The 16,945-nt window shown below is 37.9% G+C and overlaps 1 protein-coding gene across 4 annotated transcripts in view; it reads left to right on the top strand.

Moving 5' to 3' along the window:
• The window catches only part of CRYZ (crystallin zeta), a 29,108-nt gene extending 13,227 nt beyond the window's left edge, over window positions 1-15,881 (top strand). For 3 of the 4 annotated variants that reach the window (XM_090269625.1, XM_090269623.1, XM_090269626.1), the window contains exons 5-9: window positions 5,028-5,079; window positions 10,881-11,030; window positions 14,245-14,346; window positions 14,444-14,539; window positions 14,980-15,881. In XM_090269625.1, the coding sequence (XP_090125751.1) occupies window positions 5,028-5,079; window positions 10,881-11,030; window positions 14,245-14,346; window positions 14,444-14,539; window positions 14,980-15,144 (565 nt within the window). In that variant the 3' untranslated portion in view covers window positions 15,145-15,881. The remainder of the gene's footprint in view (window positions 1-5,027; window positions 5,080-10,880; window positions 11,031-14,244; window positions 14,347-14,443; window positions 14,540-14,979) is intronic. The other variant, XM_090269624.1, reaches the window with a different exon arrangement.
• The last annotated feature ends 1,064 nt before the right edge of the window (window positions 15,882-16,945 follow it).

Below are 16,945 nucleotides of genomic sequence, written 5' to 3'. Positions count from 1 at the left end.
TATTGGTGTGGTCAGAAGTAGGGGACAGAGCCTCAATAAAACCAAAAGGAGTGTATTCCAAGACCAGGAGAGTCTAGAAGTCATGGTGTTTGTTAAACACCTGTTTAGCTCATGGGCTTTGAAGACAGAAAGACCTGGGTTGGAGTACTGTCTTCCCTACTACTAGCTATATGACCTTGGTCAAGTTACTGCCCTGTCTCAGCTTCAATTTACTGATTTGAAAAACTAATAGCACCTTCATAGGGGTGTGACAAAAATTAAATGAGGTAATGCATACCTTTTAGTATAGAGCCTGGCACAGAGTAAGTACTCAATTAGTGTTGATAGTGTTAGGGGTAGTAGTTGATTTTGCTACTAAGGAGGGAGGCTAACTGTCAAATGCAGCAGTGAGGTGCATTTGGAAAAAAAAATAACAGTTGGGCTCAGCAATTAGGAGATCATTGGTGACTTTAGTCATATTGTTTTCAGGGGCGTGATGGGACAGAAGCTGATTGAGTGGGTTGAAGAAGGAAGGGCAAATTGATTCCTGAATGGAGACTACTCTTGCAATAAGTTGGGGGAGACCAACAGGACGGAGTAGAAGAGTACTTGAGGGGAGTGTAGGAACAGAAGGATTTGGGGAAGGAGGGACAAGTCTTGAACATGCTTATAGTTGGAAAGGATCTAGCAGAGAGGGAGGAGTGGCATATGGAACAGGATCCTGCATAAGGCAAGATGGAAAGGACTTAGGACATCAGTAGAGCGATTGGCTTCAAATATTGAAAGGACAGCTTATCCATCAAACCTAGAAGATATAAAGATGGTATAATTATGGAAAGCATATGGGTAGAGAGGTACAGTATTGAAGGAACTTATATGTGATTATCTCACTTTTCATGACTAAGTAAGGAGGCAAAGTAGCACCAAAATGCACATTGTTGTGTGATTTTTTTTTCTAGTCTTAGCCAAATTATTTAGGAAGTTAGGTTTTAACATTGATTCAGGTCTGTAGTATTGGTGGCAAAACAGAACAGTGCAAAGGAAATGGAAACACTGGAGAGAAAGAGAAGAGAAGTTGGGGTAATCTTCCAGGGGCCCAGGCTGATGAGGGAAGGGGGTGAGGCCAAGGGCAGCAAGTGGGCAGAAATAGATCAATCGAGAGACAGCAATCTCTGTGAAGTTGAAGGAAAGGTTTTGGTAGAATATGTGTTTACAGAGTTAGGGTAGGAGATTGTTGTCATAATATTGGTTACTATCACCTGATAGTTTTCAGGTAGAATGGTTGGAGGTGGTTACTAGGTTTAGCCCTGAGAGAGAGTGGCTAATATGGAGGAGAATTCAGGAATTGTGATGTAAGGCTTTCTCCCTGGTGAATGTTAAAATCTCCTAGATTGGGCTTATCTTTGGGGTGGAAGAAAAACCTATGTGCCAGATCCTAGTCTTCATTGACTAGGAGGAAGCAAGCAAGGGGCAACAGGTTGGAAGGCCAGGACAAGTGCACAAGCTCCTACTATGACCCCCAGGGAACTAAGAAAAACAAACAAACAAAAAACCTGATAGGGTCTGGAGACTCAGGGAAGAATTTCAGTTAATTCCAAAGGCAATCTGCTGGCAGAATTCCTTCTTGTCCCAGAAGAAGGCAGTCTTTTGCTCTTAAGGCTTTCAACTGATTAGATGAGGCCCATCTGTATTAAGGAAGGCAATCTGTTTTACTCAGAGTCTACCGATTCAAATGCTACTCTTATCTAAGAAACACCTTCAACAGAAACATTCAGATCAGAATAATGTTTGACTAAACTCTGGCACTCCAGCCCATCCAAGTTGACATAAAATTAAACATCACAGTGACTCCACACAAGGTTAGAAGGATCAGAGTAGTGGGGATCCGGCAGAGGGTTAGCCTGTTTTTTTTCTCTACCTGCTGCAGGCCCAGGGATTTAGGAGAATGTGCTCCAAGTGTTTGAGGGGTTGTTTATAAGATGGTTTTTCAAATTCATTGAGAAGTGTTTCATAGCCCACAATATAACATTAGTAATCCTGTTGCCTTACATTGTATTTTACCTTTTAAAATGTCGAAGTTTATCATTTGAAACCTTCTGTTTAATTCACTACCCTCAATCCCCTTATCCCAAGCAGGAGGGTTAGTTTCATTTACTGCTCATAACTGCCATTTGTCAGCTGTTGGCACACAGCCTTGAGCAGGACTCCAGATTACTGTGTTTTCACTCCCAGACTGAACATCATGTCATGTGTGCCCAGCCCTGTTGTTTTAGGAAGTAAGAGATCCTCTCTGGGAGTCAGATCTGGATCACACAACAGCTGCTGGCTTGTGATATTAGCACTTGTCCAGCTGGAATAATGAAGGATCTCCTATGTGCTGGCTGCACAGTCCTTGTTTTCAGTATATTAGAAAAGTAGTGGTATGAACCAGAAGTAAAAAAACATAGATGTCATTTCACCAGAAAATCTAGACATTTTAGGGCTGACACGGGAACCTTTGTGAGAGGATTTATCGTATTTCTTACTCTCTTATCATTGCTGACTGAGCATTGTTTTCTGAAACGAGAGCTTAAAGGCTGGTGCAATGTGATGTTTGAAGGCATGGAAAAGTAAAAATGTTCTCTAAAAGAGTCTGTCTCTGATGTTTACTTGCGCAGTGCTCTGTGCCATAGAATAAACTCTCATGAACTGTTCTGAGATGCTTTCTGTGGGAATCAGTGAGGAACTCCAGTTCCCCTAGCTTCAGCAGGTCCACTTACCCTCCCTGCATGGACTGCATCCTACAGCTGGGAGCACCATGAGCGATCGTGGCATCCAGCACAGTGCCTGGCGCATAATAGACTCTAATAACACGGGGAGACACAGTTTTCGTTGAGTTAGATCTGACACTTGTTTTGTACTAACTTTTGGCATCTGAATCCAAAAAATGACCAAGTTTTTCTCTATCACATCAACTTTTTAAGGTACAGGATACCCTCCCTTTATCCCCCAAATCATACAAAATGTACACACAAAAGAAAATAAAGAAAAATTACCTGAATATACTGTTTATTTAGAGTTATTTTATTCATATAAAGCCTACATATTGTTACTGTAAGTCAAATTGTGTATAAGTAGTAAAGTTCTGCTACCAAACATACATATTAAGGTATTTTATCTTTTCAAACGACAGGCTAGGAAATGCCAAAATGAGATACTTGAAACAGTCTCCTTCAGTTGACAAAGCTTTAACGAATTGCTTCATGAGACCCAGTTTTATGTGCAGAGGTGGGAATATAATGTTCTTTATGCCAATAAGTGGCTCATGTAGAATGTATGGATCACGAGGTTTGAAGTCAGATCTTGGAGGCCGATTCGACTCCACTCAGTGCTTCTCACAAGCTCTGCTGTCCCACATACACAGAAAACAGGGATACTTGGTGTATCTGCGTTGCTGACTAAGAAGGAAGCAGACCATTTTAAGGTCAACACAGATGATCCAATTGTGCTTGTGATATTGCAAAAGATCAAAGACTCTCTTTATATCTTCATATTCTTCACGAAAACAGACTGAATGGCCAATTGGGACTGCACCAAATAAATCACCATTGTGGAAAAGGACACACTTCAATCTCCGCTTTGAGCTATCGATGAACAGTCGCCATTCAGTTGCATTCTAGATTGGAATTCCCAATTCCTCCATTAAACCACGTATGTTATGGCAATACACAAAGCCACCATCACTTCGAAAGTACTGCAGAAATACACTTTCTCCTGACTGAAAGAAGGGTACCTTCGCTCCTTTTTCAAGCAAGTTTTTCTCATGCAGTCTTGATGTTAGGAGTTCTGCAGCCTTTTTGGGTAGTTCCAAATCTCATGCCAAATCATTCAACTCATGCTGATCAAATCCTTTACGAACTGAGTCATCTTCAATTTCAAAATCATCATCGTTGCTGTCACTTAGTTCTTCACCATACTCCTGTTTTTTGAAAGAGGGTAGTTCAATGAAAACTGGCACTGGGATTTCAGCTGAATGAGGCACTGGGCGTATAGCTGATAGTAGACTAGGATACTCTATTTTACATTTATTTTTCTTGGTATATCCTGACATCTTCACTATACAAAAATAACAGTCACTTGAGTGATCTCTGGGCTCTCACCAAACCATAGGTATACCAAATGGCAATTTATCATGTGTTCCCTTCGTCCACATCCATAAACTCGTGACACTGCTTGCAAACCTTGTGAGGGGCCCAAGACTTATCTTGATCACCAAGTTTTACTTTAAGATATGCAAAATAGGCTTGCCTGACAAATGCACTGATGTTTGTCCTTTGATTGGCAATGGTGAAACTGCCATAGATGTAACAAAATGAATCAGGGTTGTTTAGGCACTTACTATGAGAAACAGCAGAGGCAGACATGATCTGAAGGAAAGGAAATAAGTACGTGTGCAAATAAAATAAATTCTGCAACTCCCTGTATACAGACAAGAACTCGGACTACACTTCAGAATACGATTCACTCTATAAAGTGGCACACAACCTCTCACCACACTGTCTCATGTATAACTGAATAGCCTAGACAAGTATGAACCTGTCACTGGTCTCCAAGGTCATCTCCCACCCCTCCCCACTAGAGGGAGGTTTGCTCTCAGCCAATAGGAGAGCACCAGTGATTCCCTTGATCCAGGCTCAGTCCAGCCTAGAGTAGTTGCATAAGATAAGCTGTACAGAAAAAACTTGACACGATAGAAGAAAACTATCTGCAGTTTTGAAATCAGCATGCCTATTTAAGTCTAAAACAGCTGAAAAATTGAATTCAAGAGGAATTATGTTAATAATTGTTCACCTGTGTAATCATTTGTTGAATGAATTGAAGTTTTCTTTTATCTGTGGCTCTGAAGAATCATTGTTTGATTCTCTGGAGCCTGTAGAATATCTCACCATGAGTTTCTTCTTGGGTAAGTGTTAGCTGGACTAAGGGTAGAATTTCCTTGAGAATAATTAAAAATATGTCAGCTTAATTAGCTTTACAGTGAGATGATGAACCTATGCTTTCTTTTGCAGCGCTCGTGTGAAGGCTGGAGAAAGTGTTCTGGTTCATGGGGCTAGTGGAGGAGTAAGTATTTTTTTAAGTTTATTTTTAAATGGACTTTCATTTGTGGGTTTCATATTTAAGTCAGTTTTAAAAGTCAAATTTATAAATATAATCAAGGGTGCTTTTTTCCTCTATGTAGTAAAGCTTCTTTGAGTTCTGTCTTCTGAAGGCAATTCCTTGTCATTAGTTTAGCATTTCTTCATTAATAAATTCAACAGATTACCCCATCGAAAATGTATCTATATTAGCTTTTCACCCATGTTGAGTGTGGACCAGGATAAACTGGCTTTGTTTTTGCCTTCCAGTGGCATATGTTATAAGAATATTCATTTAGAAATTTAAACCGCTTTTTAAGGTGGATATTAATTCCATATTTTCTTACATAAAGAACGAAGATTCTTTATAGCTTTACATACATTGCCCCAGACAGCACTGCAGAGCAACACTGAATTCGCAGTCCTTTCTACCTCACCCCACTGCCTGCCTGCTGTGCTTTGATGACATTCATGGGGTGCAAAGTATACAGCTGTTTTCTTAACACCACAACCCGTGGTTTAAAATGCTAATGAAGGTGGGCCAGGAGGAGTACTCAGAACTTATAAAATAAACCCTTTAATGAAGTCACCCAATGCAGGGCTGTTAGAAACTTCTTCAAGAAACTGACTGTCTCTCTTCCTCTGAGGAGCTTATAGGAAAATTTAGAGCTCTGCGGTCAGAATTTACCAAGAAATCCATATGACCTCTATCCTGCATGTAGATGGGTTAGAAATTTTGGATACACTAAGGCCAGATGGTCCACCTTGAGGAAGATGGTTAACCCTTTCGGAACACTATGTATTCTGGACAGTAGATTGTCTCTGGAATAATGAGTGGCATTCTGAATATATGAACTTACCTTTAAAGGTGGCCAGGTACTACAGAGAATTCAGTCCATTGTATCTGTTAATGTTGCATAGATGAATCACAGGGTTTCACACCCAGCTTCCTGTGTACCTCAAAGAGATCAATTCTGAAAGATTTCACAGATCAGAATCTTTACTAAAAAAAACACCAGAATTGTCCTTTTGGGGCCTGAGAGAATATGACAAATACACCTTGTCAAGTACTCCCATTGTTTACCTTCACCAAAGAGGCTATTTTGGGGTTAAATTATATTTAACTCTAAATAACTACAGTCTCTGTCAAACATACATTTATTTAAACTGCTTTGGCTTTCAGAGAGCTAACCTTGTACTCTGAAATTTCAATAGGGAGGAGAGAGAAAATCTCTATTCCCTTTATTTACCATCTTGTAAAAAGCCCAGTCACTTCACCATGATTTTTTTAAAAGGCAAAATCCACACTGTTCTCTGAGCTGGCTGAGTCTGTTAAATCCTCAGCTGGCAGGGATAGCCCAGCAATCTGGCATGTGAAATGCATCTGATCCTCCCTGCCCTGTCAGAGGGAAACAGTGCTGGGCTTTTCTTGCTTCTCTTTGTACGTTCTGTTCTCATTTAATTCAAGTTCCTTTGGGATTATGTTGTGTATTTAAACTGATGCAGAATTTATGAACACAGGTATTATTCAGATCTGTTGGCAGGGAGTGCCCTGTTATAGTGTCAGCAAAATAAATAGAAGGAAAGTGGTAGACATACCTATTGAGGGAATATGGCTAGTATAATTGTTGATAAGAATAGAATAAACAGGGCCTTTAAAATATTTATTGAGTGTCTGTCTGAAGTAGTTAGAGCATAAGAGGATATATTTACATTAGTTTTTAGGTTAAATGTGGTTTTATTAAAAGCCTTTTTAACTGAAATTTTTAATTGAAAATTAAAGTAGTAACAATTGATTGTGCTAACCCCATAGTGTATTATATTTCATGTATTCTCACTCAACAGACAGTGCATTCCATGTAGTTTTGGTTAAATCAAATTCCTTTCAAAACCCAATTGAGTTCAGGCTTATTATGCCTTTAAGGTCTATCCAAGGCCTGGGAGTTTGTGATACTGTTACATTTTATTAGGTTCTATCATCATTTTTCATTTTACTCCTTTTCTATCATGCCCAATCCATGATGATTTTTCCTTCCCCTAAATCAGTTGTTATCAATAAGGGATGATTTTCGAGCATCCGTCTTCCTTGTTCAGGGGCAGTGGAGTGTCTATGGACGTTTGCTTATTGAATCTGGGTGAAGGGTTCTGCCATCTCGTGGGCAGCAATGAGATATTCTGCTGAGCATCCTTCCAGGCACAGGATAGCCCCACAACAAAGGATTATCTAGCCCAAGACGTCAGTAGTGCCAGGTTTAAGAAATGCTCTAAATGCGTGTGACACTTATCTGTACCATTCATTTGGCATTTACTCAAACATGTATGGCTTACTAATTGTATTTTAAATAATTGCTTGTATCTATATTTCTAAAATATTTTTATTTATTTTTTATATTGTATTAAACACATTTTTTCTGGCAACCCAATAGCTTGTTTTATTTATTTATTTATTTTATCTAATCCCATGGTTATACCATCTGTAAACTGATAAGCCTCAGATTTATTATTTCCAGCTCTAAACTCTTTCGAGTCCATTCTCATTTTGAGCTGATTGCTGAACATCACCAGTAAGGTGAGTAATATACAACTAAGCGTGTTCAAAGTGAATTCTTGGTGCTTTCACAAACTTGATCCTCTCTAATCTTCTTTATCCCATTAATCTACCTAGTCAATCTCCAAAGACCTAGGAAACATCCTTGATTTTTCTCTTTTCCTCACATACCACAATCTGTGAGGAAGGCCCTTCAGTTTACTTTTAAATTTTATCTGTATTTGTTGTTATTCTTTCCAGTGTGGACACCTCAGTCCAAGCCATCTTCACCTCTTATCTAGACGATTACATCTCCTGCTGACTGGTTTTCCTACTCTTATTTCCTTGCAACCCTCTCTTCTGCCTCTCATATAATTCGAATGTTCTTTTTAAAGACTAAATCAGATCGTATCTGATTTAAGCTCTCTGGTAGTTCTGCATGGTTCTTTAATATAATTCGAACCTTTACCTGCAAGGTCATGAGTGCCTTGGCCTCTCTGTGCCCCTCTGGCTTCTTCTTCCACTTCTCCCATGTGCCCCTCAAGCCACATTGCCCCCCCTTTCTTTTGAACACCCCAGGCTCATTCTCACTTCACCAGGTTAGTCATCACCATTCTGCCTACAACATTCCCCATGTGGCTTCCCAGACCTTCATGTGGCTTGTCCCTCACTTCATTTGGGTCTTCTCTCTTCAGAGCAGCTTTCCCTGATGACCCAACTAACCCCTCTCCCAATCTCTTTCTAATCCAATAGTCAGTTTTATTTTCATATTTTTTATTTTCTGAATTTACTTTGTTCAGGCTTTTGTTTATCATTTTCCCCCATCTTTAGAATGTCAGTTTCTTGCATGAAGTACCATGTCTAGCACATAGTAAATACTCTATGAATGTTTATCATACAGGTAAATAAATTAATTTGCCCATGTACCTGTCTCTTCCACTTAAATGATAGAGGCTTTACATCTTTTATGTAGTATTTTTTTATATGTTCAGTTAAAGTATGAAGTCAGTGAACATATTTTGATCGTCTTTAAACTCTGTACCTTTGCACAAAGTAGATGCTAAGTAAACATATTGATGCAGTGGTTAAAAACTCAAGCTCTGCAGTCTGATTTGGTCCAGCTTGTTTCCATCTCTGTATCCTGGGCAAGTTACTTACATTTTATAGGTTTCACTTTTTTTAACTGTAGAATAGAGACAATAATCATATCTGCTTCATAGGCATCTTGTGAGGATGAAGTAAACTGATGCATAGAAATTATTTAGTGTGGAACTTGGCACAGTATAAATGCTCAATAAAAGTTAGCTGTTGTTCTTACCTTTTCATTTAAATTTGAAGTTTCTTAACAATAGAGTAGGAATTAGAAGAACCTTAAGTTCACTATATGTATTTAATAAATGTTTGCAAGGATACAAAGAATCTTAAAACTACTGGGTTAAGAGAACAAACTAACAGTAGCCAGATGAGAGAGGGATTGGGGAGCTGGGTGAAAAAGGTGAAGGGATTAAGAAGTACAAATTGGTAGTTACAAAATAGTCACAGGGATGTGAAGTACAGCACAGGCAGTATGAGGTCTGTGCAGAGAAAACCTAATCATTGTTAACCCATTGTTGTTGGGACACATAAAATTACATTTTTTGCAAACTGTGCACAGAGTGCCTTTATCTTTCATAATAATGATGAAGAATACATTCTAAGATAAGAAAATCAAAGTTTTGTAAAAAAATTCGAAGTAGTTTTTAATTTATAGTGATTTTACATAATGACAAAATTTGCACGCAGATTTCAAAAAATCGCCCACTCTCACCATAATGCATTGACACTAAACACCTGAATACAATGTGTTAATATAACAAGAACAGTTTGTGTGACATCAGTGCAACCTAGCAACCAAAGAGAGTGCACTGGAATGCACATGCGTGAACAAGGACAACTTCACTGTACTAGTTAGTGGGAGCGGTAGACGCATTGGAGTGAGCATGTGTACTGTGTGGCTATCACATTCAAAATGAACAAGGAGAGCAACAAATCTGTATTGAGTTTTGTGTTAAGTTTGAACATTCTTCTGTGGAAACTATTCAAATGATTCAGAAGGCCATAGCTATGGGCAACTGGTGATTGTCAGCTTCATCATGACAACACCCCTGCTCATGCATCATGTCTTGTGCAGAGATTTTTGTCGAAACATCAAATCACCAAGGTGACTCAGCACCCCCCTACGGCTCAAATTTGGCACCTTGAGACTTATGGCTTTTCCCAAAACTAAAATGACCTTTGAAAGGGAAGAGATTTCAGACCGTCGATGAAATTCAGGAAAATACAATGGGACAGGTGAAGGCGACTGGGAGAACTGTGTGAGGTCCCAAGGTGCCTTCTTTGAAGCGAACTGAGTTATCATTGTTCTATGTGCAATGTTTCTTGTATCATCTTCAATAAATGTCTTTTTCTTATTACATGGCTCGATACTTTCTGGACAGACCTTGTATAGCCCATAATATTGTAATAACTAGGTATGGTGCTAGGTGGGTACATCTATAAACTTATTGGGGAGATGACTTTGTAAATTATTATAATGTCTCACCACTATGCTGTATGCCTGAAGCTAATATAAAATATTGGGTTGGCCCTAAAATTTGTTTGTTTGTTTTTTGTAAGATGGTTCTAGTAGCACTTTGTTGTCTCTAACTTCATTCGAAACAATTTTGTTAAATTGTATTATGACAGCTGCCATATCAGCTTGCATTTAAAAAAAATCTAAATTGGTGAATTTTTGTGTAGCCATTTTTATATTGAAAATGTAAGAAAATAAGCAACATTTTTGGCATATAGTGCTTTATTATTTCAAGAAAGATAAAAATGCAACTGAAACACACACAAAAAGATCTGTGCAGTATACGGAGAAGGTGCTGTGACTGATCAAACATGCCAAAAGTGGTTTACGAAGCTTTGTGCTGGAGGTTTCTCGCTGGACAATGCTCCACGGTCAGGTTGATCAGTTGAAGTTGATAGAGATCAGATTGAGATATTAATTGACAACAATCAATGTTATACCACCCGTGAGATAGCTAACATACTCAAAATATCAAAATCAATAAAGTTATTGGTGAAAATGAAAAATATGTCTTTTATTTTATGGAAAAAACTAAAGAGACTTTTTGGCCAAGCCAATAATGTTAAATGTCAACAGCAATTGACAAATAAAAAATTTGGACCACCCCAAAATACAAATAAAATTAATGGGTTATATTTTGTTTTTTCAGGTAGGACTAGCAACATGCCAAATTGCTAGAGCTTATGGCTTAAAGGTTTTAGGCACAGCTGGTACTGAGGAAGGACGAAACATTGTTTTGCAAAATGGAGCCCATGAAGTGTTTAATCACAGAGAAGTTAATTATATTGATAAAATTAAGGTAAAAATGTTCTATACTTTTATGAAAGTAAAATTTTGTTTCTTGGGGGACTTACTTCTATTTGTAAGTTCTTTTTATTAGCCACTCTCAAAGTTGTTTCTTTTCTTAATGCTTGTTTTTATGCCTATGTGTGTTTTAATTTAAAAACTAGAGCTGTCTGATTTTTAAACCTTCATTCTCATTTCTGTCTCATTTATGTTTGCCAAATAAAATTTAGCCTCTCAAGTCTTATAGCTATAAAAATTTGTTGTCTTTAAATCACAGTTTAAGTAAATCCACAGCTTTGTATTTGCACCTTTGAGGTGTTCTTAATATTTCTATTGGTATAAATTTTCCATGGAAGGTGAGGTATCCTCAGATTACAAACTGGATCTGCCTAGCCTAGGGAATAACATTTATTTGTTAGCTGGGTGCTTTGGAGGAATAATCACTACATCATCCAAAGCGGTAAGGTAGCATGTAATTAGTTGTTGCATATATTCCATTGCTGCAATAAAATTCAAGCAGATTCTGAAGTTCTCCATTTGTGCTCTACTAGCAATTTACTAAACTCTGATTACTTTGCTAATTCTCAGACTACTTGCTAATGTTGAGAAAGAATTACAGTTTTCCAGATATTGGCTACTATGTAAACTAGGTCATTGCAAATTAAGGAAAGGATGGGTGAGAATTTATTACCACTAAAGCATCTTGCCAAAAAACTCAGTGAAGTCACTCCTTTGTTATATCTCTAGGAAACCTAAAGTTGATGGAGCATTCACTCCTGATACCAGTTTCCAAGAGTATTTACAAAGAAGGGAAACGGCTCGTTATTTTAAGAATACATTTTTGTTTTGTAGTAATCTACTCTTAAGACCATGAGGCCTTATAGTTTCTATCTCTTCTACTGGTTCCTTCCACTTAGTCTCTCTCATTCTCCGAGAACATTTTCTTAACCTTTTTAATGCACACCCTTCTCCTCTCCATTACCACCAAACTTCTTGGAAAAGTAGTGAGTACTCACTGTTTTTACTTCCTTGCCTGTCATCACCTCCCATTGCAATTTTACCTCCACCCCAACTTCTTACACTACTAGTAAATCAGAAGTCACCAACAAGCCCCTCATTTCCAGTCTGCCGCTCTTGTCTCTGTCCTCATCCTGTTTGATTTTCAGCAGCAGTTGACCCTGCCCATGCTCCCACAAACTACTTCCCTGATTACTTCTCTAACTTCATTTTCAGTCTTTCTCCTCTTCATATTACTCAAATGTCGGTGTTCTTCTGGTGTTTCCCTTGGTCTCTCATCCTCTCTGGTGCTAGACCTCCAACCTGATCAGTCTCATATATGCCCATGGCTTCAGTGAGTACCCATAGAATGTGGATTTCTGCCACTGTCTCTGGCCTGACCTGCCTGCTGGACATTGCCACTCCCCTGGTCATTTGCAACAAATCCCACGTTTCATTTTTTACTCCTATCTTTTAATCTCTTCTCCCTCCAACCCATCAGGTTGGTTACCTCATTATATCAGTTTAATCTCTGATGTGCCTTTCAAATACAGTATTCCCTCACTTATCATGGGTATTCCATTCCAGACTCCCCCGCGAAGTAGGAACTTTACATTTATTCTACACTCTTAAACCTATGTAACTTTAACAACATACGTATACAGTACTGCAAAATCCCGCGATATAGCAAAAAATCCACATTAAATAATTAAATACAATATTTTTAAAAATCCCGCAATACAGCGAGGCCGCGATAAGTGAACCACGATATAGAGAGGGACTACTGTATATCACTTTTTCTCTGTTCCCTTCACCATTGTGACTTAATTTAGACTTCATCTTCTTCAGCTTTGACTGTTATTCATAGCTGAGCTAATATAGCCTTTTATCTTCTTCACTGTCTCCAGAGTCATTTTGTTCTCCTTAAAAAGAAAAAAGGAACCATGGGTATAGACTTGGGTGGGGGATTGCTGGGAGAGGGAGTTGCTGGGTGGAGGGGAGTAAAGGGGAGAAAATTGGAACTATTGTAACAATATAATCAATAAAATACATTTAAAAAAAAAAAAAGGTCTCTAGAAATAAATGAAGTGGGAGCTCCACGAGGGTAGGAATTTTTGTCTCTCGTTTCCTGCTGGACTTCCAGTGCCTTAAACAGTGCCTGGCACAAGAATTGGTGAACCCCTGCCCCCAAAGTCCAAATCCTTTCACAAGGCATTCAATATGTCTTCACAGTCTGTACCGAATTACAGTCTCCTGTCTCCTACCCCTTTCTCTCCCCTAACCCCCACCTCCCCGGATACGTACTCCAGGCCCACTGGGCTGCTTTCCAGTTCTGACTCATTCCTACACCATTGCTTTTCTCTTTCTTCTTTCCGGACTGTCTCTGCCTCTTGTGTCACTTCCTCTCACTCCTCTTTCTTCCTTTCTGCTCAAGAAACTCCTATTCTTCTGTGGAACTTTTTATAGCCATTCGAGCTGATCAGAGTTGTAACTTTTTCTTTCATTATAACCTGCAGTTTATTTCTGCTGATACAGTATGTAGCCAGTACAGCTATTTCCCATCTTTCTCCCTAGCTTTGTTTTGAGCTCCTCGTTTTCCGTCTTGGAATTCCCAGTACCTAGCACAGTGCTTGACACAGGTATTTATTTATTTTTGTTAAAATAAAATGAGTGTAAGGTAGGTATGTATAGTTTATTTAAGAGCTAGTTTTAGATATTGGGAACTAACATCAGAGAGCCCAAATAAAAGAAGCAGTGTGCCAAGATGATTGCAAGCCACTTAGAACAAAACTGAACGCACATACACAAAAAATCCTGCAACACTGAACAGCCGGTCTTTTGTTTTTTAGTGAAAATGGGAGTCCTGTGGGGTTTATTTTTTATTTATTTTTTTCTCTATGAAAATACATTCTAAAGGTAGAACATTTTCAACTAAGAAAAAAGTATTTTGTAGTCAAGTTTGAATCTAAGCACGTGGAAATTCTAAACAAATTTTATTTTGTTATAGCAATTTATTTTGTGTAAATCTTTATCATCTTAGATATTGTGGTTTGTACCTTGGAATTACATTATCACTGTATAACTAGATAATTTTAAAACTTGCCATTATTAGTCTTAAAACTGCATTTTATATCATTCAAAACACATTTCTGTAATATATGGGACAATGATTATTTTATAGTTTTTTACTTGTTTTCTTAACTTATTCTGCATTCTTTTATATTATATAGAAATCTGTTGGTGAAAAAGGAATTGATGTTATTATTGAAATGTTAGCTAATGTAAATCTCAGTAAAGATTTGAGTCTTCTGTCTTATGGAGGACGAGTAATAGTAAGTTGGGTTTTTTTTACCATTTTAAAGTTTTGTCATAATTTAACACCATTTTGCAGAAATCTTTAACTGTATATGTGTTGTTCTTCTCTAATAGGTTGTTGGCAGCAGAGGTCCTATTGAAATAAACCCACGGGATACCATGGCAAAGGAATCTAGTATAATTGGAGTTGCTCTCTATTCATCAACCAAGGTAGAAAAAGAGGTCATTTTGATTTGGGTAACTTAAACACTGATGCAGTTTACCTAGTTGGGCAGACTGAAAGTTTAAGGAAATGTTAAACTTAGTCATCTGACTAGATGTGTACATTAAAGGTTAGTCACTAGAAGATAACCAGGACAGCAACATCATTTATTTTCCAAGTCAGGGCACTTTTGAGAGAGAAAGGAGATACTCTTACTAATTATTTCAGGACAATAGGTATTTCATAAACTGACACTGTCTCAGACAAATTGGACTTATGGTTACTGTATTGAGAGCTACTTTTTCTCTTGTTCTGGACAAGGTGACAAAAGCCACACTTTTGTGAGACACTCTTGATGCTTTCTTAGATTCTGAAAATATTTAATGCTTCTAAAAATCAACTCATATGTTTCTCTGCAGAAATAACTGACCTCGCTTTTTTCTTATAGGAGGAATTTAAGCAATTTGCAGCTGCCCTTCACGCTGGAATGGAAGTCGGTTGGTTGAGACCAGTCATAGGTTCTCAGTATCCATTGGAGAAAGTGGTTCAGGCTCATGAAAATATCATTCATAGCAGTGGGGCTACTGGAAAAATGATTCTCCTCATATCATGATTAATCCTCTCAAGTATTTCCTGTGTAATTAGAGGTTTCTTACTCCAGTTTTACTTACACTATCTGCTTTAATTGGTATTCATTTGATTCAGTGAGTTTCTTATACTAAAAAATAAGACTTGTCTTTAGAGCTTTAGAGATCCTGGGTATTAGAGTGTAATTTGTGATATAGCTGGCAATATAATTCATGCCTTTTACCTGTAATCAAGCAGTCATAGTAGAAAGTAGAATGTTGTGGTCATTGGCATTGAGGTGCATTACTGAAATTCCTGACACTTGATCATTAATTTCATACTTTTGACTAAAACATTCTAATAAAAAGAAGACTGTTTGATTTACAAGCCTACTTCTCCTTATAAAGCTTCTTTCATTCCTGATTAGCTCAGAACTGTATTAAACTTTGAAGATTTTCTGGATTAAACAAGACCCTTTGTCCAAACTAATCTTACCGGGATCTACGAAGGCATTGAAAGGGCGTGGTAAACAATGTCCAGACACACTTGTTGGTTTTCCAGTGTTTACCAAAATACTAGAACATTCACTGTGTTAAGGGTTGATTACCAATGATCCACATATTCTGTGAGAACAGCAGCCTTTTCTTTGGCATAATATGATACTAGCTGCATAGTCTCTAGATAGATACTTCTTGACTAACTTGATTTCAAATTAGATTTAGAATTATCTGTGTGTGCAATAGGGGTCATATATTTTCTAAATAAATAAAGAAATTTGACACATTAAGAATGATTTGCCTTTGTTTCTAACATGGTAACCCGCAATGATTCTATAGGAAATGAAAAACTGGATTTATCTAGTTTGTCTTTATATCACACTTGCCTTAGTTTACTTTTACATAGCTCCTAACGGTCATATCCAAACAGTTTTCTGTGCTGGAAGTCTTCATCTAAACTAAATAAAGAAATGATTGCTTAGAAATCTTGCTGTCAATATTATGTCCAAGGAAATGAGGTTTGATTGTTAATTTTGTTCTTATTTTACTCCGTAGGAACACAGCCTCCTATCTGTTGTTGCATTATGTAGTTGATTCTCCTGGCCTGATTTGTTCTCTTGAATGACAATCATGATTCTAGTTTGAACACGGAATCTTGCCTTATTAGTGAACAGAAAGCACTGCTCACTTCTATAATTAAGGGATGTCATTGATTTCTGGTTGTATCTACCATGGCAGAAGTGTTTTTGCTATTAGCATTTTTCAAGTTCATTCACTATTTCTTTTATAAGTTAGCATCCTGTGAAATAATATTTTCAAAAAACTGTTTTAAAAATGTCATGATTCTAGAAACTAGCCTGTTATATATCCTAAAATGAAAGATTGCTTCCCATACAAAAATATAAAGGAATAATTATTCTGTAAAAGTCAGATTCTTATTTGGTGCCCCAGCTGGGGGGCCTGGCTCTCGGCCCCTTTTAGGCCCCTCTGTGGGACCCTCCCTGGCCCAGTCTCCCACCTTCCTGTCAGGCCAGAGCTACAGGGCTATAGCTCGGTGAGCAGCTTGGAATTCAAGGACCTCACAGGCACCTGGAAGTTTACCTACAACCTCATGGATCCTCTGGACTACAGGGATCGGAGTGCCTGGAAGTGTCAGATCTTGTAGAAGTGACTCATTCCCCATCTTCCTCCATCTCTTGTCTGAATCTGCCTTTTGCAGAATAATTATTCTCTACAGAAGGAGCTGAAGCATCCTGCTGACTTAACACCTCACAGTCCCTTGATGTAGTTCACTTAATAGCCAAACTCTATATATTAACTACCACATTTATAGTTATGTATAATTGGACA

Source organism: Furipterus horrens, unplaced genomic scaffold (assembly GCF_987537825.1).
Source record: "Furipterus horrens unplaced genomic scaffold, mFurHor1.1.pri manual_scaffold_3, whole genome shotgun sequence".
NCBI lineage: Eukaryota > Metazoa > Chordata > Mammalia > Chiroptera > Furipteridae > Furipterus > Furipterus horrens.
This window is presented reverse-complemented; position numbering and strand designations above follow the sequence as displayed.